This window comes from Athene cunicularia (genome assembly GCF_003259725.1).
Source record: "Athene cunicularia isolate RWA chromosome 6 unlocalized genomic scaffold, athCun1 chr6_part1, whole genome shotgun sequence".
Taxonomy (NCBI): domain Eukaryota; kingdom Metazoa; phylum Chordata; class Aves; order Strigiformes; family Strigidae; genus Athene; species Athene cunicularia.
The window spans coordinates 6,166,560-6,191,044 of NW_020799105.1; the positions used below are offsets into that span (position 1 = coordinate 6,166,560).

Here is a 24,485-nt window from a genome sequence, read left to right on the forward strand (position 1 = left end):
ATTATCACTATTACATTTTTTATATGCTAGATTTTCAGACATTAATCAACAGGAAACCAAACTGGTTTTTAAACCCTAATTATCAGATACTTAAAAGCAGGGTCTAACAAGCAAAGCATAATAAGAGCAGTACTGTAGGTATTACAGGATGTCCCTTGTCCATTTTAGGTCTTTCTGCTATCCCTTGAAACTAACAGTTAAAAAGTAGTGCTTTCATAACAAAACCAAGATTTTACTTCTGATGGAGAAATTAATTAGCCACTGGGTGTGGAAGTATTTTCCATTAGCAATTTTTTAAACACATGCTGGAATGCAGCTATGCCTGTAGGGACTGCATGACTGGAAGAAACCACAAACCTTCACTATAGGGAGATTTCTATGAACAACTTCTGTGAGACTCATTTCTTAGTCAGGGAAGTACACGCAGGCAAGCAAGGACCATTGATGCAATTAAGGAACCAGTTATCTCTATGTGCTTTCTCAGGATGGCATGTACAGCTTTGCTTTGCAGTAGAGCCAGACAACAGGTGAGACTGCCTCTCTACAGCTGGACCAAAGTTATTAAACCTGAGCCATGGTAGATGCACCTATTTCTGGGAGCATGACATGGCAGTGATATTGGAAATTGATTTCTCTCCATTAATATTTTATTATAGCAGGACTGTTCAAGATTAGTTGCCCTCTAAGGAATGTTTTTTAGAGAAGAATTAAAGTAATCCCTGGCTCAAATTGCTTATTGAACTGCTTGGAAACAAGAATTCATCCCGGGGGCCTCTGCAGTTTTGTCTAGATTTTGGGAAACCAAAGAGGTTTTGGCTTTTCAGATACATTTTGAAATTCATTGTTGATTTTTTTTTTTTCATTCTTTTCCCCTCATCTGCCTTTTTTATTGGGAAAAAAATGACGAGCTATAATTAACAGATGATAAATAGAACAATCTTGAGAAGACAAATGGATCAAGAAAAGAGTCAGAAATAAAATACAGGCCTTTTAGATTAGAAGTTAGTGTTCATCTCATCAGAGTCCTGATACCCTTCTGCTTTATGGCTTTAATTCCTTCCAGTAGCCTGAAAGGTGGAAAAGTTCCCACTAGTTACAAAACAATCAACAGGCAAAATGTTCAGATGGCCTTTCAAGTTTACAGCAATGTTGTTTTCATGGATGTGATTGCAGCTGAGGCATCCGCAAAAGACCTGCCAGCTATTAGAATTACTAAATGTATCTAACTGGGTACCAGAAGGAGTGGACGTTCAATAGGACAGGCTACACAACAAACTAAGCAAGGCTGGCTGGTGTGTGAGCAAATGCACTGTGTTAGTTGTGATCATGTCTGTCTATAGTGGAGGAGAGAAGCAACATTCTGTAAGTGGTGGAGGCTTGCACTTCCAATCCCATAGTCACTTCCTCTTCATGTGTGTATAAGTAGGGTTTGTCATGGGTATGCATGATGATGAATGCTGGTGGGAGGGAGAAAAGAAGGGTGATTTGATTCTATACCAGAAAAGGAGGAGTTACAATGTCTACCTTGCCTTTTAATTGTTAGTTTCTTCTGTGTACCTGTCAAAGCAAGGTGTTTATGGAAGGAAAATAAACTATTATTCTGTCAGAAAATGAAGCACGGGAAATGCTGTGATACTATGTTTAGTCATTGGCCCAGCCGAGGACAAAGAGAAGTTCCCAGAAGAAGAGGAGTTTGTGATAACTGTGTACATCACTTTTATTGATGTAGGGAAAAACAGTGGAGAGAGACCCCAGGCTGGGACTGTAGTTCTCATCTCCTTCTCGGGAAGCAGAATTGGGACAATGTAGTCATGGAACAGTGAATGTTTTGTGCATGTTCTGTCTGCAGTCATGAACTATTTTTAAAAGATGTACACAACTCTTAGAGGCAATTCACACTTTAACAATGAGAGTATTCCAGTTCTAGACTGGAAGCTATTTTGGTAGGCCAGGAGGAGAACGGATAGCTGCAGCGGGCAGGAGACAAGACTAGGGTTACCTGCTGAGTCACAAAAATAACACATAAGACTAACTCCTGAGCTGAATCACCCTATGATGTCAGCTTGTCAGGGCACCGAAGAGTAAAGCCAAACTGTGTTTGTTCTTCTGCATGCCCTTGATTGCTGTGTACACTCTAGGGAGCAATATGCATTATATTCCCAGCTACACAGGACAAACAGGCTTTGCTATTCTTACGGACAAGGATCTCTTCATTACAATGTCATTTGAAAGAGCTGGCACGATAGAAATCAACTGCCATGCTTCCCTAGGAACAAGGTTGCAGAAATAAAACACTGGACCAAAGGTTCATTTATACTGATCAGGATTCACTTTCCCAGCTCTGGCAGTTGCTCACCATGAGGCCATTTTATCTCAGTGCATATACTTCAGTGGCTGTAAAAAGCCCAGAATAATGCTACCAGCCTCTCAGAAGTTAAATGATTTGAAGCCCTCTATGAAAGGTGCTATACAAGCCCAAGCTGCCATAGTCAAGCCAGCCCCAACAATACCTCATGGAATGTGAGCCTTTCATGTTTGTTCTGGGGCCATGGGGAACAATGCACCCTTGGGACAATAGATGTCTGCAATTCAGGGTGAATTTCCTTCCCTTGTCTCATTAAAATCCATTCATTTCAAGTTCAGCCTCTTCGTTCTCAAACATACATCTTGGATATTTGTCAACTTCTATTCATTTTACTTAGTCTGCGCATCTAATCTCTTTGAGACTAAACATTTCCTGTGATGGCAGAGCTTTAAGAGGGCTATTCTGTCAAATGGGATGCATTGAGGAGAGCCTCTTGGCAAGCTGGCTCATTCTTGGGGAACACACGTATTGGAGTAGTGATACCTCAGGCATTTATGCTGTGCAAGACACCACCATGCTCAGCACTCAGTGAAACTTAGAAGAGAACCACTGCCTTGAAAAGCAAGATGCTTACTGACAAGTGTTTTTCAAGATGGGTATGAAAAACTGACTTCAGTGCTCAGTTTAGTTCGTAATTCCCTGTGCAGTTTCAGGCAGGCCACTTCATCTCAGAGTCTGTAGCTTATAAAGCAGTAACACAAACTTCCTTGTGCATGTTACTGTATACCTCCTGCCTGCTTTGCCAAGTGTTTCAGGTAGAGGAGAGCAGAACTGTGATGATAGTGTTCCCTAGTAGCAAGTGAAGGGAAGTTGACTTCTTTCAGATTAAACTGTCCAACAGCAGTAAAATCATAGCGACTTTGGCTCAGTAGTGATTCAGCAGTGTTTCATCCACTGCCACAAGGAAAGGCTCCGTCCTCAGCTTCTTACGTTTGCTGTTTTACCCTGTTCTCTTTAAAAGCGAAAGACACTGTATGTGACTGGTACTCAGGCAGGAAGTTTCTGCTGACCTGACTTCAGAGATCCTTGGGAGCTTGGTGACATCTGGTGGGAAGTGGAAGGATCACAAGCCTTTTGTGATTTCACTCCCAAGTAGTTTATAAAAACAAATTTTAAAAATAGTTCCCCCAAAACAAGTCACAAAAATTTCTATTGATTTCATGCTCTTGTAATACAAGAGTACAAAATCAAAACATGATGCTATAATGATGCATACTGAACACTGTATAGTTTAGAGATCAAAGGGTTTGAAATGTTGATGGGACATAACAGAGCTGAAATACGCTGGATTTTTCCAGGCATGTAAATGCCATCTTTTTATCAGCCTGTTCAGAATATCAGTATAAAAAGCAAATGATGCAGGTCACATTTTCTCATCATGCAGTGCCAGGCCCCTGTGATATAACCAACCTCCATCATGTTTAAACTGCACAAAGCACATATATGCCTTAGCCTGGGACGTACCATTGTGGGAATGTTCAGCAACCCACTTGTGAGCAGTTACGTATATGTCCAGAGTTTGGGTTAGATGTGGATCTGACAATGGGCACAAAACTTCAGCAAAGGGAAAGGTAGTGAAGTTAATGTTATATTTTGGCTAATTCTGGTAAGGAAATTGGAAATGGTTGCTTGAAGTTCAAATGAATTTTCTCATTTGGTCTGCATGCAGATACATGTGAATGAGTTTTTCCTTTTTTTTTTTTTTTTCTAGATCTTTTTAATGCTAAAAATATAAGCACTATTGCCTTTGATCTCATTTTTGCAAGTGCACTTTTTGGATCTAGCTCTGTACAGAATTTGTGCATCTAGTAATAACAAACAAAATTTTCTCCCAGTGTTTTTTAGATATTAGAGCAGTATTCCCCTGAAAGACAGAGGATTCCCTGCATTTGCCAAGGATTTTGTGAGGCCTTTGATAAAAGAGGAAGAGTCTGAAATGTTACCAATCAATCTCTTTTTTTCCTTCATCCCTTTTTAAGATTTTTAATGGGAAATAATGGATATAGAAGGAGAAAATCAGTAAAATGATGGTCAAAGTTCTCAGAAGATATTGTGAAGGCTACACCACAGATCTAGCTACTACTGAAAATCCAGAATGTGGATACACAACACATCCTGAAATTCAACCTCCCTTGAAGAATGCTGAACTGGGACCTTAAAGTCACTGATAAATCTAAACAATCACAGCCTTTTGTTACAGCCTATTTATCTTTTCATCCTTCAGTAAGAAAGAGTTAGGTTAGAGGACAAGGCAGGGTGAAATCCATCAAGTCCAAAGCAGATGTCCACTTAGCTACTTAGGAGAAAGGTTTTCACTCTAAGGATAGGTTGCCTGCCTTAAGCTCCTCAGAGCTCTGACTCACTTCCTATGCCAGCTCATCTCTGCAGTGATGTCATAACATGTAGTATCACTGCTGGTAACCTTATTAGCAGAGCCAATTGTCCAAAGACCTTCATATGGGAGGCTGTTTGTCATTGTGTGAGCTCTGACCCTGTTCATGGCAGCACTAGGTGACCTAATTCACTCCAGTGGATCCATCACACATATCCTCACAGGGTGATTTTCCCTTCTGACAGGCCATTGTCACCATCCCTCCTGCTAGTACTCTGCTAGCCCTAGCTTCATGTTCGTTCAAACAAAACTACACACCGATGGGGCCCTTACAGAAAGCTTGTCTAGTTAGTGGATATTTGCATGGGCATAGTGAGCACAGGTCATTAAAGCTACTTGGACAAACCTTAGGCCTTTAACACAGAAGACTATATGGAGTTTTTGCAGGTTGGTGTTGGGTAAGCCCATTATTTTAGCTTCCCTGACCAGCACTGGAGCAGGAAACAGTTCTGCTGATACCAGAGTGTTCATGGTACTATTATGACACAGTGATAAGCAATTAAGTCCATACCCAGAGAGAAAGCCAAGTTCACCACCATGCTACAAATGTGCCATTTTGGGTGGCAGAAAGATTCTCCTGCACAAAACACAGACAGAAGTGAAGGCAAAATCCCCACTAACAAAATCTCTAGTAGCTGTAAAGGGGCACATATTTGTATGGTTTTTTGATTGTGTTCTGTAGAGAGCAGTATTACATGCATACTTGTGCACTCACATACAAACATACTGTGACAGGTTGAGGAGTGGATGGATATCTTATTTAAATGTAGATTATTCTGTGATTTGGCAGAGGGTGAGAACAAATAACAGAAGACATTACTCCAAGTTGTTAAAGAAAGGTGGACATTCTCCCTGCCTGTCCCATTTCCTGCATAATTTATTGGCAGCCTTCATCCATCAGCATCCTGCTGCTGTGGCACTGTAGGCTGGTGAATGCATCCACACTAATGCAGATGCCCTTCCCAATCCTGCCAGTTTTGTCTCAGACCAGTAGAGAACATGTGTGTTTGTGGTATCAGATGGATTGGAAATGTGTATAATCTACCTCTTCCAGAAGCCAAGGCAATTGGAATATACAGGCTCAGTACCCACAGCTGTTGAGGAAGTAATTGAGAATTGAAAGCAGATTGGTCACATCCCAGTCAGTGCTCAGAGAACAGCCTGACAGGAAGAGAAATGCTGGAGTTTTGGAGGGAAACCTCAGAGGGAATTGAAGGGGTGTTAACTCTGTAGCTGAACGCTGTGGAGAGGACAGGGTGTCCTACCTTTCATGAACAGGGAGAAGAGCAGCCAGAACACATCTCACTAATCCATTAGTCACAGGATCATTTTGGTGTAAATGCTGGAAAAAAAGGGTTGAGAGTGTGATTAAACTTTACCAACCTTGCATTGGTAAGGAGCTACAAGTGAATGGAACCAAATGTGCTTTGATTAAGAACAAGACTCATCTATCAGCAGCAGTTTTTTACAGGTCCTAGAAAAGCTAAGTGCTAACCTAGACTGTGGTAAGAAACTTTATTGTCTGTTCCAAGTATTGTATATGGATTGCTTTTGAAGACTTCTCAGGGAGCTGATCTGTGTAATGATTTTAAGGCAACTTGGACTTAAGCTACAGAGAGCACAGTTTTCATAAAAGTTTCTCCTCCCTGCCCAAGGCTGTAATCGCTTCAGCTGGCTACGGGCCACTGACTAGTGCAGTCCTGACCACCTGGAGGAAGCCTAGCTGCACTTTGGATTTCTCAAGGACTTTACAAATACTGGGAATCAAGGTGCACAATCAGAAGTGGGATGTGCAAATGTGTTGCCCTATTAACTGAACAACTAAGAGGGGAGAACTTGACAAAGGGGAATGAAGAAAAGTTTTATCAAATGGATATTTTTAACATATTTACTTGGTGGTGCTCCCAGCTTTTTCTGTGCCCTTCTCTGAACTCCAATGAGATAATTGAATTTCACCAGATGCTTTGATAGAGCTCAAACCAGCATTATGTAAGTCCCTGGGAGGATTCCTTGGATAACTGAACATGGCCCTTTGAGCTGCTGACAAAGTCTAGCAGAAGAACATAAACCAGCAGCCACCCACACTCTTAGCTAGGGATCTAAATGGATGTTGATGAGAAGGGGAGTAGGTGGAGAAGTCTCCATGAGATTGAAAATCTCAACCAGAGCTGGCATAGAGTGCTCCAGAAGGAGCTACCTGTTGTCTAGAGCAATGTTGCTCTGAGAGAGTCAAGCATTTCTATTGAGCTGAGAGGCATAGTTGTCCCACTGCTGGTGGCATCCCAGGCTTTGTTCAGATTCTGATTAGGAACAGTTTTAGATATTTTGATCTAAAATTGCTGTCAAGCTAAAGGAATGATGCTTAGTCTGCACTAAGTGGCTCAAGTTAGATGATACTAATAGAATAGGTAATAATAATAGATGTGAAGTAACCACTTTGTTCCTACTCATTGTTCAAATTCTGCTTTAGCAGAATCCTACTTTTTCCAGGGGACAGTCACATACAGCAGAAATAGCTCACAGTCATGTGAAGTGTTTCCCTTAATGAAGCAGCACAAATTTCCTAATAATAGAGACAGATGCTTGCTGCATGTACATGTGCATGTACATGTGTGGTGGAGGAGAATGTGTGGTTAACTGAAAAGTGCAAGCATGAAGAATTTTTTGTGCTTTCTATTGTCTTTTTCTTTAGTACTTCCTTGACACTTCTCAAGCATTATCCATGACCCATGCACCTCCTCTAAGACAGAAAAACAGCAGACAAGTAAAATGAGGTATGATACTGTTAAGGAACTTGTCTTACAATGAATTACAGATAAGAACCCAGAAGTTATGGAGGAATATGTGCAATGCTATTCCAAGCTAAATAAACTCACTTTTTATTTCTTTTATCTACAGAAAGTTGAAATTCCCGAAGAGTCATTCGATTATTTCAGATGTGTTTCTGTTGAATACACAACTGCAAGTTTTGCCTGGTTTCAGTGGATAAAATAGATGTGAAGTGGAGGCAGAACAGTTTAGTGAGAGACCAGGGTTCATTTCCTGCCTCTGGAACAGGGGCAGCTTCCTGATCACCGTGACAGTGCTAGCAGTTGATGATTCCTTTGATGACAAGGTGCTAAACTTGCAGTAAAACCTGGAGCCAGTTGAGTGAGGTTTAGGATTTTCTTGCAAAGACTCAACAGTTTTGTATCTGTTGTTTCACCCCATATTTCCAAAAGTGTGTGAACTAAGTTTCTGTCTGCTATAGGTATGCTTTTGTGTGTGTGTTACTGGTTGCAGCAAGAGTGCAGGCCAGGCATCCTCTATCCTGATGCTGTAGCCCAAGTTCCTTCTTTATCTGATCTTTTACACATACAATAACAGCAGTTTCCTTTCTCTCATGGTGGGGATTTGCTTTGTGAATACTACATTTCTCCAATGTTCATTATTTCCTATAGTGTTCTTGTCACTCATCCAAGGATGAGCAAGCTCACAGCATGTCATTTCTGCTTTGGAAGCTATTGATAGGTGTCCTGAATGGGCCAAGAGGTACTGCAGCTGGTGCTTTGCCTGGGCTAAAGCTACTTCAACCATGAAGGAAGTGGTCAGGGAAATAGGAGCTTTTTAACAGCAATGTGATGAGAAATTAAAGCCTACAATCACTAGTGTGCCTTTCCAAGAGGGTTGAACAGGAAGGAGGAGAAGGAATTGTCATCTCTCAAGAAAACAAATGCAGGGAGGGGAGGGAGCACAGGCAACTTCAGTTAATTGCTAGGTTGTGTAATGAGCTGGGGTGCTGTACAGCTACTGTATAGTCCCCATTGTGTCTGTTGCCTGGATGGGGGTGTACTGCTCTTGGGCATTTTAACTGGGTTTTGGGTTTGAATAGTTTAATGAGCAAGAAAAATAGCCATAAAATTCTGAGCAGGATCTCAGAACGTTCACTGTCCCTCAGGCGTGCATATGTATCTGGTGCTGTGCAGAAGGGGCAATGAATTCTGAACAGCCACCTGCTTCCTATAGGAGGGAGCTCAGAACTCACTTACACAAAGAAAGACACCGAAGAGTTAAAACTAGCTAAAAAGTAGAGCTGATCACTGGTAGATCTTGCAGACTGACATCCAAGAGATACTCCAGACTTTGCATCTTCCCCTAAACTCCCATATTGGTTTCTCAGGCTTTGATCAGTGGCATTAAAACAGCAACTCTCTTGTGCTAGTAGGCACCAGAAAACTGTATCTCCCAATTTCGGTAGACATTCATTTGTTGAATGAAATCTCTTCCTCTCTCTGAATCAGTATTGGCATGCTACTCAGATGATTAAGAAATGGGAATGTCTGTTGTATAAGGAGAAGCTGAGAGACCTGTGGTTGTTTAGCATGGAGAAGAGAATGCTCAGGGGAAATCTTATCAAGATGCAAGTTAGCTGGGCTCATTGACAGAGCTTTACACTAGATTTGAAGGGGGAAGGGGGCAAAACATTGGCCCATCTGAAGTGCATGTATGCCAATGCACACAGCATGGGTAACAAACAGCAGGAGCTTGTAGCCATGATGAAACAGGAAAATTATGATGTTGTTGCTATTACAGAAACATGGTGGGATGTCCCCCATGACTGGAGTGTGCCAATTGGTGGCTACAAGCTCTTTAGGAGGGACAGACAAGGAAGGAGAGGTGGTGAGGTGGCGCTGTATGTTAAGGACTGTTATGATTGCTTCAAGCACAGGTGTGGTGAAGACAGGGTTGAGTGTCTTTCATTAGAATCAGGGGGAAGGGCAACAGGGCAGATGTTGTAGTATGAGTCTACTACAGGCCACCCAGCCAGGACAGAGAGATGGACGAGATATTTTATAGGCACTTAGGTGAAATCTCACGATCACTTGCCCTTGTTCTTGTGGGCAACTTTAACTTCCCAGACATCTGCTGGAAATACAACACGGCAGAACGAGACCAGTCCCAGAGATTCCTAGAATGTGTGTGGGACAACTTCCTGACGTAGCTGGTGAGTGAACCGACCAGAGAATGTGCCCTGCTGGATCTCCTCTTTGTGAACAGAGAAGGGCTGGTGGACAATGTGGAGGTTGGAGGGCGACTAGGGTACAGCGATCATGAAATAATAGAGTTCTCTATTCTTAGAGAGGTCAGGAGAGAGCTAAGTAGGACTGACATCCTGGACTTCAGAAGGGTTGACTTTGTCTTGTTTAGGCACCTGCTTGAAAGGATCCTCTGGGAGACTGCCCTGAAGGGTATAGGGGCCCAAGAAGGCTGGGCGCTCTCTAAGAAGGAAGTGTTAGTGGCTCAGGAGCAGGCAGTCCCCAGGTCATCTAAGAGAAGCTGGTGCCGGAGAAGACCACCCTGGCTGAACAGGGAGCTTTGGCTGCAACTCAGGGAGAATGGGAGAGTTTACAGCCTTTGGAAGAAGGGGCTAGCCACACACAGTGATTACAGAGAGGCTGTGAGGCTGTGCAGGGTGGAAGTCAGAAGGGCTAAAGCCCAACTGGAAATTAATTTGGCCTCTGCAATCAAGGATAACAAGAAAAGTTTCTATAAGTATGTCAGTAGCAAAAGAAAGTCCAGGGAGTCTCCATCCCCTGCTAGATGCAGGAGGAAATATGGTAACAAGTGATGAGGAGAAGGCTGAGGTGCTTAATGCCTTCTTTGCCTCAGCCTTTAATAACAAGGTTGTATTGATGCAATCCAGCCTCCACAGCCAGAATACAGAGACCGGGAGAACGACGCCCCTGCAATCCAGGAGACAGTCAGTGACCTGCTGCATCACATAGTCACACACAAGTCTATGGGACCAGATGGAATACACCCGAGAGTGCTGAAGGAGCTGGCTGGGGTGCTCGCCAGGCCACTTTCTATCATTTACCAGCAGTCCTGGCTGACCGGGGAGGTCCCGACTGATTGGAAATTGGCCAATGTGACGCCCATCTATAAGAAGGGTTGGAAGGATGATCCAGGAAATTACAGGCCTGTCAGCTTGACTTCGGTGCCCAGGAAGCTGATGGAGCAGCTCATCCTAAACATCATCATGCAACAAATGCGGGACAACCAGATGCTCAGGCCCAGTCAGCATGGGTTTATGGAAGGCAGGTCCTGCTTGACAAACCTGATCTCCTTTTATGACAGAGTGACCTGCTGATTGGATGAGGGAAAGGCTGTGGATGTAATTTACCTTGACTTTAGCAAGGCCTTTGACACCGTTTCCCACAGCATTCTCATGGCAAAACTGGCTGCTCGAGGCTTGGATGGGCACACGCTATGCTGGGAAAAAACTGTCTGGATGGCTGGGCCCAAAGAGTTGTGGTGAACAGAGTTAAATCTGGTTGGCGGCCAGTCATGGGTGGTGTCCCCCAGGGCTCGGTTTTGGGGCCACTCCTGTTTAACATCTTTATTGATGATCTGGACGAGGGGATCGAGTGCACCCTCAGTCAGTTTGCAGATGACCCCCAGTTGGGTGGGAGTGTTGATCTGCTCGAGGGCAGGGAGGCTCTGCAGAGAGACCTGGACAGGCTGGAGCCATGGGCTGAGGCCAACTGGAGGAGTTTCAATGAGGCCAAATGCCGGGGGCTGCCCTTGGGCCACAACAACCCCCAGCAGCGCTACAGGCTTGAGGAGGAGTGGCTGGAGAGCTGCCAGTCAGAGAGGGACCTGGGGGGGTTGAATGACAGCCGGCTGAACAGGAGCCAGCAGTGTGCCCAGGGGGCCAAGAAGGCCAATGGCATCCTGGCTTGTGTCAGCAATAGCGTGGCCAGCAGGGACAGGGAAGGGATCTTGCCCCTGTACTCGGCACTGGTGAGGCCGCACCTCGATTCCTGTGTTCAGTTTTGGGCCCCTCACTACAAAAAGGACATTGATTTACTCGAGCGTGTCCAGAGAAGGGCAACGAAGCTGGTGCAGGGTCTGGAGCACAGGTCGTACGGGGAGCGGCTGAGGGAACTGGGGGGGTTTAGTCTGGAGAAGAGGAGGCTGAGGGGAGACCTCATTGCCCTCTACAGCTACCTGAAAGGAGGTTGCAGAGAACTGAGGATGAGTCTCTTTAACCAAGTAACAGGGAATGGCCTCATGTTGTGCCAGGGAAGGTTTATACTAGATATTAGGAAGCATTTCTTTACAGAACGGGTTGTTGGGCATTGGAATGGGCTGCCCAGGGAGGTGGTGGAGTCCCCATCCCTGGAGGTGTCCAAGAGTAGGGTCGATTTAGAGCTTAAGGATATGCTGTAGGTGGGAACTGTGCTAGGTGAACGGTTGGACTAGATGATCTCCAGGGTCCTTTCCAACCTAGATGTTTCTGTGTGAAATTCCTAGGTGGGAGGGAGTAAAGAAGTAAAGAAGGTGGAAACAGACTCCTCTGAGTGGTATCCAGTGATGCGATAAGACACAATGGACACAAATTGAAATACAGAAAATTACATTTAAACATAAGAAATAACTTTTTTACTCTAAGGATGGTCAAACACCAGAGCAGGTTGCCTAGACAGGTCATAGAATCTGCATCCTCGGGGATACTCAAAATGCAACTGAACACAGTCTTGAGCTCTAGATGACACTGCTCTGAGTTGGGACATTTAGGCTAGATGCTCTCCAGAGGTTCCTTCCAATCTCAACAATTCTGTGATTTTGTGGTTCTGTGGTTTGGTATTAATTGTTCCTTGCTGTTTGACCTGGAGAAGCATGAATGAAGTATGAGGTTCTGTTATTCCTGGTGTCCATTAAGTAGTTGACGAAGACAAGAAAAATTATACCTGTATGGCACTACAGAACACTATTCTGGTTTCACAAGCTTATTTCTAAACCTACAGAGCCACATCAGTGCAAGATTATGTGCAAATCACATACCTCTATAACTGCTGTGCCCTTCCATTACACACATTAATGGACATTTAAAAGATATTTAAAGACATTTAAAGACATTTAAAAAATAGTGGACTATCACCCTCAGTCCGCTTAGACAGCAAGGGTGAGTTCTCTTTTCAGTATAGAAAACTCAGCTGGTATCTCTTTTTTTCAATATTGTGATATTATTCTGTCACCTTTTCAAGCAGTAGGCAGGCAATTTTCATGTTGAGCCCATCTCTGTGATTTAACAACTGTGAGAAATACCATTGTACTTCACCAGTAACAGAATGTTTTGCACCTGGAGGCACTCTTCCTCTTTTTCAAACTGGCAGCCTGTCACAAGTGGGGCTCCCCAGGGATTGATATTGGGACCAGTGCTGTTTAATATCTTCATAGGTGATCTGGATGATGGGATCAAGCGTACCCTGATGAAGTTTGCCAATGATACCAAATCGAGGGAAGCGGACGCTTTGGAAAGGAGAGCTACCCTGCAGGAAGACCTGGATAGACTGGAAGAGGGGGCTAACAGCAACAAGGGCAAGTGTAAGGTCTTGCACCTGGGAAAACACAATCCGGGAGAGCAGCACAGTCTGGGATCTACTCATCTGGGGAGCAGTTTTGTGGAAAGGCACCTGGGGTCCTGGTGGGCAACAAGCTCAATATGAGTGAACAGTGTGCTACAGCAGCAAAGAAAGCCAAAAGGATGCTGTGCTGCAGCAACAAGGGCATCACTAGCAGAGATAAAGGAGTCATTATCCCACTCTACTCAGGCCATACCTGGAATACTGTGTTCAGTTTTGGCCTCTGCTATACAAAAAAAGATGTGGATGGGCTGGAGAGGGTCCAGAGAAGGACCACAGGATGTTCAAAGGACTGGGAAGCCTGGCATATTGAGAAAAGGGTGGAAGAATCAGGTCTGTTCAGCCTTGAGAAGACTTAGGGGAGACCTTATCACCATGTTACAGTATTTAAAGGGTGGCTACAAAGAAGATGAAGACTCCCATTTTACAAGGAGTCACATGGAAAAGACAAGGGGCAATGAGTGCAATTTACTCCTGGGGAGATTCCAATTGGACACAAGATGGAAAATTTTCACAATGAGAACAATCAGCCACTGGAATAATCCCCCCAGGGAAGTGGTGGATTCCCCAACATTGGACACTTTCAAGATTCATCTGGACAGGGTGCTGGGCCATCTTGTCTAGATCTTGTTTTTTCCAAGAGAGGTTGGACCAGATGACCTTTGAGATCTCTTCCAACCTGGTCTTCTATGTTTCTATGGCTATAATCCCAGGAAGAAAGTCACTCAGACTGTGCAAAGTATCATTTAAAGTGCTATTTATTAGTGCTAACACTGTCAAGGAAGAGAGAATAGTACAGATAATCTGACGTGCCTTCAGATGCCAGAAATTCCAAGTTGTGCAGCATCAAACAGACATCTGATCTGGGCACAACACACTGTGCAGATCCTGTCCATGAAAGGTTTACCTTGTTTTGGTAATTTGAACTATTATATGATTTTCTCAGAAGAAAACAAACTCCATGCAGCATTACTACTATTCAACAGAAAGAATATTCACATGAGAGCTTCTTGATGCACTTTTAGGTAAAGGCAAGAACTCGTAGGTGACATAATTGCCAGTAGCAAGTGAGAGCTGCCTACATGCTCTCTGTTAAAGCTGGCTACGTTTGTTCTGCAGCTAAGAGACATTCACAGCACAACACAGGCCTGAAGGCTAAGCTGTATGTGCAGCACAGCACAGCATAGGCTTGAGCCTACTCAGGTTAACCATCATGTGGAACACATTCTTCCATGTACAAGAATCGGAATTATTACATTGAGATATGTGATGCTATCTCCAGTCTGCATTATGTGAATGAATTTGCAACATACTTGACAAAAGAAACCAGTTTACAGGGATTATTTTACACTAAATATAACCCAACCCAATTAAATTCAGCTGCTCACAGTGTTTCATAAAATGAGCTCTTTGCCCATAGATGGCAGTATTTGCTGTTCTTTTGCAATACTAGGGTATTTATATTGACTGTATTTGTTCCATCACAGAAGATTCAGTTGTTCAGTAAGGCCATAAACTCCAAGAGAAAACTTACTGACTCATCTCTCAGATCTTCTAAGAAAATTAGAAGGAATCCTGATTATATTAGTAAAAGTCATAAAAATACAAGTTGGTACTTTAAAAAGTCAGTTATTCAAACAGGACAATGTTCTTGTAGCAAATAGCACCCATTTTATGGGATGTGTAGTTATTTTAAGATATCTTGCAATTGCAGATGGGGTACTGGAATACACAGATCCATCAGCATAAAGTGGTCTTGAGTTCACGGAACTTAGTGAAGATGTTAAAGGAAAGAATGGCAACATTGGTTTCCCCCTACTCACATGATTTTGTACCTTAGTAGCTATAAGATGGTTGTTCTTGCTATACTTGCTTTTAAATTGAGATAAAATGGTAGATGTAAAAAACTTAGCAGCAGTCTCAATGGCAGTAAAACAGTCACTTCCCGAGAGTAAGATGATGAGATGTGCTGTTCTGTGGGCAGAGCTACTGTGAACACAGAGTATCACTAACAAGTTTTTGTGCTTAAATATGAATCTGAGGACTAGCAGATATTTACTTGTTTTGAGTGCTTTTTTGTGGCAGGAACTGCCTCTGACAAATGTGTCCTTTTTGTTTGCATTTGTACTGCAGTTTGTCCTGATTGGTCACTAGGCAGTAGATGATTTAGAAATACAAGTAGTGATCTCATTGCCACTTCTGAAGTAAGAGTGTGACCACAGGCACAGACTGAGGTTTTGTACCATAATACATCTCTTGCATGTTAGGATGTATACAAGTTCCAGTCAGACCACTTTATAAGCTAAATAATATCTCATCAGAAATGGGCCAGAGCGGTATGATCCTGTATTCTGACTGAGGAAAGGCACTTTCATGTGTAAGTGCAGAATCAGAATTTATATCATCTTAGTTCCCAAGTTTCCAAAAACTCTGTAGACCTTGGACAAATCAACAACCCCTGCCTCACTTCCCTGTGATCAAAATGGGACAGCAGATCTTCCTTTCTTTCCAGTTTAGCCTAACTTGTCAAGTAGTATGAGCTCTTTAAGGGGTGGGTTATCTCTTGTCCCAAATGGATGTGTATCAATGAGCTTTGATCTCCATGGGAGTTTTGCATGAATAAAGAACACAGAAGTGGGACTCTCATTTGTGCTATGTATGGGGGAAAATGGTTTATGAGCTGCTGGATGTAGCCAGATTCCCCTATAATTAAATGCTTCTTAACAGTTGTCCTGGGTTTGAGTGAGTAGTGGGAGTTTTTGGTAGCAGGGTAGGGGGCTACAGTGGTGGCCCCTGTGAGAAGCTTCTCGAAGCTCCCCTCACTCCAAGTCAGACCCACCTCTGTGCCAAGGCCGAGTCAATTAGTAATGATGGCTGTGCCTCTGCGATAATGTATTTAAGAAGGGGAACCTGGGAGGAGGATTTGGAGTTGTGAGGAAGAGTTGCAAGAAGAAGGTTAGTGAAAGAAAGGAGGGGTGGGGCGGGGGGGAGAGTGTGCCAGTGCAGAGCCCCTCCCTGCAGCCTGTGGTGAGACAGCAGGGCCAGTCCCCTGCCATCTGTGGAGGTCCACAGTGGAGCAGATGCCCACCTGCAACCTATGGAGGACCCCACACTGGAGCAGGTGACCGCGCCTGAAGGAGGCCAGGACTGTGAGAAGAAGAAGCCCCTGCTGTTGTAGTTCAGCTCTGGGAGGATTGCAACATGCAGGAGTGAGCTGTGCTGGAGCAGCTAGGGAAAGGCTGCAGCCCATGGGACGGACCCATGTTGGAGAAAGCTTGTGGAGGACTGTCTCCTGTGAGAGGAGAACTGGACTGAAGCAGGGAAGGAATGCCAGAAGTCCTTCCCCCGAGATGGAAGGAGGGGTAGGACTGACTGTACACCCCACCCCCTGTTCCCTGCCCCCTCCACCACTGAGGGGTAGGAGGTAGATAAATCGGGAGTAAAAGTGAGCCCAGGAAGACGGGAGGGGCAGGGGGAAGGTGTTTTTAAGATGTGGTAATGCTTCCCACTGACCTACTCTGTCAAATGGTGGTATTGTTAGTGTCTGTATCAATTTTATTTTTATTTTTTGCTTCCCCTAATGAGTATGTCTTTTGCCTGTGACCACAATAAGTGAGTGATCCCTCTTTGTCCTTTTCTCTATTCCTGAGCCTTTTGCTTTATTTTCTCCTTCTCAGCGCTGGGGGAGGGGAAGTAGGCAATAAGCAGCTTTGTGGTGCTCAGTTGTCCTGTGAGCTCAAACCATGACAACAGTCTTCTAACTGTTCTCAGTTTATCTATACTTTGAGCTTAGTGGGCCCATCTATAAAGGAGATGAGTGTACCCCAGTAGTACAGTGTGAGAGAAGAAACCTGTGGGGTGCAGAGAATCCTACTGAAGTGGTTTGGCTTATTCAGGAAGTCTGCAGTAGAGCTGGAAGTTGAATCTGAACCTACCTTTAAAGAGGAAGCTGAGAGCAGACGGTTCCTTAGCATCTCTGAGAGAGCATATACAGCAGCCACATGTGCTGAGTACTTTCTGGTGATGACTCATTCTTTATGACTTCAAACATAGTGTCTATTGTAGGAAGAAGCCGTATCTATTATTTCAGTCCTTCCCTTCTCAAAATTTATCTGCTGTCTAGGCTGACTGTCAGCAGTGGAGATCATGAGCAGTACTAGTACCAATGTGACCATCCTTTAGCTTCAAACATGCACAGAACCCATGCAAGTTTTTAGTTTTCTTTAAAAGTTTTCAGACTGTGGATTGAGACACTTGCTCTGTAGAGCCACTCTGGGACCATGACAGATGGAGGGCCTTTCCCCCAGTGTGTGGTAAATTGCATCTATCTGGCTCTGCTCAAAGTTGGTTTGAGAGGCTCAGAGATTTTTTGTGGGTGAAAGTTTCTTTGTTATATAACAGATTACAAGACATCTGGAATGACAGTTCTGTGTTATCTTACTCTGCTAGCAGCCTTAGAGGACTAGAAATGTGTAAAAGTGTATGTCTCATCCAAAACAAAGTTCATTCTGAGTGAGAATATCATTATGGTGATCATAACCATACTATCTGTTAAAAGCATTTAATTATTACATTCCTAAAGGAGAAGAACATGGGATATGGCAGTGTGTCTCAGAGTAATACCTTCTTTAGGGGAATGTACAAAACGTGCCATCCTCAGCCTTTAGAGGAAATTTAAATATAAGCCTCAATTAATAAAAGATTATTTTCCCTAGAGCTCTTACTGGTTAGTAGTTAAGTATGACAGCTGCTTTTTCATAAAAAGAAAGGGAAATAAAATGCAGTATATTCAGAAATCTTTTTAATAATCCTGTAAAAAGGGAAAAACTGTCAAACAGCAAACACTTCTGTCAAACAGATGCAAAGCTGATGCACAAATGTGGAGGAACAAATAATGCCATGAAGGTTGTCTTCTAAATCCAGAATGCTTGTTCTAAACCACAGAAAAAATACCTTTTCATAAAGTTCAGGAATATTTTCACTGAGAAACTTTTTAAAGTTCTTGTAGTACAAAAGTGAATTGTGCATTCATGTGTGGTGTAGTGCATTCATTGCATAGTAGTATGTCTGCAGTAATTAAAATCAAAGTGAAAGACCAAATACCAAATGAAGGTAATAAAGTTATAAACAAAAATTTGGCTGATGACACTTGACAAAACTGCAAATAGTTCATTATATGCAACATAAATATAGGAAATGTAGAATGTATGGATAGTAATGCTTCTGGGAAGGCTCAAATTCAGTGAATTTAAGACAAAACATTTAAATCTGTTTATATTTATACCAGTGTAAGTCCACAATTGCTCCACTAATTTAGTGTTACTCTGTATCTCTATCAGTATCTTTGAAATTATTGTCTGGCTCACATCATAAATTTTATTTCTATCTTTTCCCAACTTCCAGCAGACTATCTGAGGGCAGAAAGAAAAAATAGCCCTTGGCCTTAATTATAGTTGTATTACACTGGCTTTTTCTAAAAGTCATACTTTTAATTTGTTTTAATCCCTCTTTCTTTCTGAATCATAAATCTCTCATTCATAGTGAAAATAAATGGCTATTTTGTCTTGTTTCTACTGCATTTTTATATTCAAATGCCTCAATATTTTCTCCTTTCCTGAAATCAAAGAAGTTTTTTAAATATATACAATTCAGTTAAAGAAATGCTGTTATAATTTCCTATGTTTAAAAGTTACTTTTCCAATGTACATCTAATAACTTCACTTCCATATACATCATCTTCTAGATAAAGGACTTAGAAGTAGTACTATAGAAACAAGTGAAATCTTATAAACTTGAACAGCCGATTTCTTCTCAAATCCACTCAAATTCACACTAACAGAAACACTTTTTACACAAGAAATAAACTGTACAGAGATTTATTTACTCTAATTTAAATATCTGATTCAGCTCCCACTGAAACCAGTGGGACTTCCCATAGATTGGTTCAGATCCTAGATAAGAATGACAAGATATTTAATTGATGGTAAGGAGCATGGGAAGATGAAATGTATATATGTGCCACAGTGGACACAGAGTCATTTCATCTGGCTTAGTATTGCATTCCTTTTTACATGGATCCAGAATGAAAGAGTACTGATGCTATTTACAGCTGTCCATATTGCTGAGAAAAAGTAATAATCAAACCAATTATTAGAATGCTTTTCCTGCTTTGAAGAGAACCAAATGGAGTTTAAAGGCATCCTATGTTTCTTTCAGTTTCTTGATTTAAGATGTCTAGTGATGCTGGTATAAATTCCTGGGCTGGGGTGATGACTGGAAATGGTTCTACAATGTTCAAGCAACCAAAGGTAAACAAATTGAGTCTTTCCACACAAAAGCATAACTACTGTAGAAAATACTGATTTGCAGTCCAGAAGCCACAACAATAAGGGACAAGTAATCTTCCACCAACACCAGCAGAATCTTAAATCTTTATAGTTGCCCTCTGGAAAGTAAAGCTAATTCCAAGGGCTTCTATCTCCTAGTCATAGCCCCAACATAGTTTCCTAATAATTAATATGTTATTACACAGAACACGCAAATTGTCCATGGCAATTCCATAGCAGTGTAGCTGTTTCTCCAAACTGTGAGCCAAGATTTAGACGAATTACACAGGACATGTTAAGCAAGGTTTTGAAATGCCTTAGAAATCAGAGTAGTCCAACAAAGTATGTAATATAACACTTGTCTGTGCTGGCTTGACATCTCTTTAAAGCAATTGCTGAGTGGTCCCTGGATTCCAAGGGGAATAGTGACAGGGAAGAGTCATACTGCAGTCAGTAGGAATCCATTGCTTGAAGATTCTGAAGGACTCCCAGCACAACTTTGTGACATAATAAATAGTCATCCTGTATGCAGAGACACCAGTGTGAGACACCTGGTTACATTCAACATAAATTCAGGACAAAGAAGTATAGACTGGCTGAAGTGCTGTTTATAACGTCAGTGTCTTTATAACATGGATACTAAAACAAATTTTTAAGAGCATTCTTGTTCTTTTTGTTCCATCATTCGTAAAAGTTCATGAATACTTATTCAATGCAGTACCTGTAAGTATGTGCTCAAGTCTCATTTAGGTCAGTGAAGGTTATCTCTTTGCTTAATTTTAGTCACATGCTCAGTCATTTTATCCTGAAGACAAATATACCGAAGCATGTGCTAAAATATTTGCTTATAGGAAGAATTAATCCTAATTTTTGTTGTGCTTTTCTTCCCACCAGCTGTTTGTTCTAAATTGAGTTAGCCACATCTTGTCTCTTCCTGTATGAAAACTCTTTTTAGGGGTAAGTTTAACTCATATGTAGAAGAGTCTAGAGGTAATGATAACTCAGCAACAGCAAGAATTCAGCTGAAAGATGAAGTTTTGCGGGGTAGAGTTTATGTTATCTCACCAGCTTTGTTGTTGATCCCTGCTTTTCTTTTTGCTTAAAGTAAAGGGAGGGGTGGGGTGGGGTGTCTGCTATCTGTACTGTATTGGTGCTTTGCTTGTATTTCAGTTACTTAGAAAGGGACAGACTTTTCATATTTTTAGACACCACTTGCCTGGAAGGCTGTTATTTTCTTCAAAGGAGAGGGCTAAAATGATGCTTTAGGCCCCAGATTTTTCAATGCATGTGGATATGTACCACAAATTGAGGCCTTTAAAAGGCATAATCTAGATGAATATTGAGAACTTACCTTAGTTTGGATCATGCCAAAACGCTGATCTCTCAAATCTCTCACTATCTGCTTGATGTTGAACTGTCAGAAGAGAACAGGTTTTTTATTTTGTTGACATGCAAGTTACAAAGAAAGATTTAAGCATGTTCAGATGGGGAAGCTGTGACTCAGTTCTTTTACAAATAGTATATTTGTAGCTATGATTTTTGTTATTTAAAACAACAAAAGCTGGGATTATTCCATTTTGTTACAATGAATTCTACTAGGAATTATTCTGGTCTAGGATACCCCCACATGTTGTTGACATCTATACCAGTTTGTAATACTTAATGATGATCTCTTTGATACTTACACATAAATCTTTTTCTATATAGCTGAGCAGAACTTCAACACACAGCAAAACTCCGCTTCTTCCGATGCCAGTGCTGCAGTGAGCAACAACAGGTCCTGTACTGTGAGCTTTTCTCATGTAACAAATGAATTTTACAAGCTGCTCAGCCAGTTTGGGAGTATTGTGGTCTGGCCAAGTGGTAAACTGCAAATGACTTATAACGCGCTTTTCTTCTGTCTGGAAGAGAAAGACCAGAAATGTTAAAAATGATCAGTCCTAAAACCAATATTCAAGGAATTTCACCCATAAATTTTCCTTCAGCATCACTGTTATTCAATGTCTACTCTACTGTCAATTCTTCACCTTTTCATACTTGACACTATTAAGGTTTCTTTCAGGTTTTCAGAAATGCACTCAGATAATTTCCTTCATAGAATTTTGATGAGACACTGAAGTTACTGTCTTGCCCCAAAAGGATGTATTTGTTAGTTAGAAAGGAAAAAAAATCCACATTTGTTAAATTAGAACATTCCAGTACTGTTTACAAAAATTGGTTTTGTAACTGAACTAAGCCATCCTAGTAGAAGAGTATTAATATGATAGCCAGGATAGCAAGATCATAGATGCTATTCTGGCTATCAGATATAAAAGAATAATTTGGGATTGGATACCCTAACATACAAACCAGTTCAACTAAAAAAATGCTTACAGAAATAATCATAATGTAGATAAAGGGTATTATTAATTGAATAGTTCTGTGACATGACTTCTTGTTGCCAGCTTGCCAAAACACATTAAGCTGAATGCAAAAGAACTACCTGGATTTTTATCATCGGAAGAATTTGTATGCATGTCTGCATTTCTGCTGAAGTAAACCTGTTGCTTTCTGTAGTAATTTTGTACTGGTCCAAGACAAACATAATAAACATAACATGTTCACTGAAACAATCACATATAATGGCCCATCTTCCCATCTTAATAATCTTCTGGAAAGACTCATGTCAAATGCTTTACTATGCTTCACACTCAGTGACATAACGTGAATTGTGTTTTCTTCATATAGAGAAATTGTTTTCTTGATGGATGTGTTGGGTTTGTGTGTGGCAGTTTTGGTAGTGGGGGAGGGGCTACAGACACGTCTCCTGTGCTCCCCTGGCTCCAAGTCAGACCCGCCTCTGGCCAAGGCTGAGCCAATTAACAACAGTGGCAGCGCCTCTGTGATAAGGGGAATTTGAGAGGAGGAAGAGTTGTGAGGGAGATACCTATGCAGACACTGAGGTCAGTTGAAGAAAGGAGGAGAGGGAGGGGGGAAGGTGCACTGGAGCAGTGATTCCCCTGCAGCCCGTGGTGAGAGGGCAGGCTGCCCCCTGCAGCCCATGGAGGTCTATGGTGGAGCAGATGCCCACCTGCAGCCCATGGAGGACCCTATGCGAAAGCAGGTGGCTGTGCCCAAAGAAGGCTGGGACTCTGTGGGAAGCCCCCACTGGAGCAGTATGTTTCTGGGAGGATTGCAGTCCATGGGAGAGACCCATGCTGAAGCAGTTCATGAGGAGCTGCAGCCCTGTGGGATGGAATCACGTTGGAGAAGTTCATGGAGGACTGTCTCCCATGAAAGGGACCTCATGGCAGAGCAGGGCAAGAGTGTGAGGAGTCCTCCCCCTGAGGAGGAAGGATCAGCAGAAACAACGGGTGATGAACTGACGACAACCTCCATCCCCTGTCTCCATGTGCTGCTGGAGGAGAGGAGGTAGAGAAATGGGGAGCAAGGCTGAGCCTGGGAAGAAGGGAGGGGTGGGGGAAAGGTGTTTTTAAGATGTGGTTATATTTTCTCTGTGTCCTACTCTGATTGATAAGTTAGTGGTGGTGGTGTTAAAATTAAATTGATAGGTTTTTTCCTTCCCCAATCAAGTCAGTCTTTTGCCCATGACCATAATTTGGGAGTCATCCCTCTCTGTCTTTGTCTCAATCCCCAAGCCTTTTGTTTTATTTTCTCTTCCCTATCCCTGAGGGGGAAGGACTGAGCGACCAGCTATGTGGTACTCAGTTGCCATCTGGGCTTGAACCACAACAGTGGAAAAAGACACCAAGTTAATCTGGCACAAGTATGAATATTTTAATTATTCTATTAATTAATATGTCCTGCAGAAATTTTTGCAGAGCTTTACTTAATGTTGAGGAAAGACTGATGGACTTACAGTTGCCCCAATTTCCATGTTCTTACACCTGGATTCTGTATTTGTTAGGTTTCTAAAAATTTGCTGCTAGATTTTTAGTTTCATGTGTTTTCATATCTTTTCATGAATGAAAGGAGGATCATTTGTTCTAAATTCTAGGATGAAAACCACCTTCTTCCCCTCTTTCCTTCTGTTACAGAATATGAATCCACTCTGGCAGCCCTTAATCATCTGATGAGAACAGTCAGTAATTCTGAAAAACACTGAACTCATCAGCTGTGTGACTATGAAAGAACTAATTTTTTTATATTCTTGTGCAAATGTATGTAATGTTGGATCCATTGCTTGTGCAATGAACAAGAAGCAGCATCTCATTAACCCTAATTTCATGCCTGTTATTCAGATTTTTACATTCCCAATGTTATGGAAGAAGCAAACAGTACTAGTATTTACTCATGTAAATAATCAATTTCATCATATATGAAAGTATTAACTCCACACAACTTACCTGCTTGTTGATCATTTCTATTGTTCTAATTATGAAGTAGTCCAGAATTTGGTAGTTGTCTAGCCTGAGATGGAAATTAGCCAGGTGTATGGAGTCATGGGGAGGTTCAGGCCAGTATTGATGCCATTTGACTTGCCCTTGCTCCACTTCTTTCATCATCACGGCAATCACATCAGATTCACTCTCCCAGACCATTTGCCAGAAATCAGCCATAGTGGATGGTAGAGGCCACTGCGTTATGATGTAGAAATGTTCTTCTTCTCCAACTTTCATTCTAATGTAACTTGCATTAATGTAGCCATTCTCTTCTCCCAAAGGAACTCGTGTCTTATCATCTGTATAGAAACAGAAAGTTGCTATTTCAGCTGTAGATTTGAAACATTTCTACCATCTCTAGCACTCATGAGATGGAGGATCTCAGCCTTTAGCAGCAAAGTATGCTCTTGATTTTAGAATACATTTGGCTAGTAGCACTAATATTAAACACTACTAATAGGAATTCCCACAGAAAAATTGTATGTTTCACTGCACCTTTATTTCTCTTAAGATACTTGCATAACACTCTGACAAGCCTTTTAATTGCCATAGAATTGTTTGGCAGTGATTCCAAATAGTGTGTTCACCACTGTTTTTAATGTATGACATGGG

At 42.1% G+C, this 24,485-nt stretch overlaps 1 protein-coding gene across 5 annotated transcripts in view; it reads right to left on the bottom strand.

Annotated features, from left to right (window-relative positions):
- Positions 1–17,953: 17,953 nt before the first annotated feature.
- Positions 17,954–24,485, bottom strand: part of FRMPD2 (FERM and PDZ domain containing 2) — a 78,542-nt gene continuing 72,010 nt past the window's right edge. For all 5 annotated transcript variants that reach the window (XM_026850964.1, XM_026850965.1, XM_026850966.1 and 2 more), the window contains 4 exons: positions 23,838–24,172; positions 21,177–21,392; positions 20,843–20,905; positions 17,954–20,013 (listed from right to left, as the gene is read on the bottom strand). In XM_026850964.1, the coding sequence (XP_026706765.1) occupies positions 19,942–20,013; positions 20,843–20,905; positions 21,177–21,392; positions 23,838–24,172 (686 nt within the window). In that variant the 3' untranslated portion in view covers positions 17,954–19,941. The remainder of the gene's footprint in view (positions 20,014–20,842; positions 20,906–21,176; positions 21,393–23,837; positions 24,173–24,485) is intronic.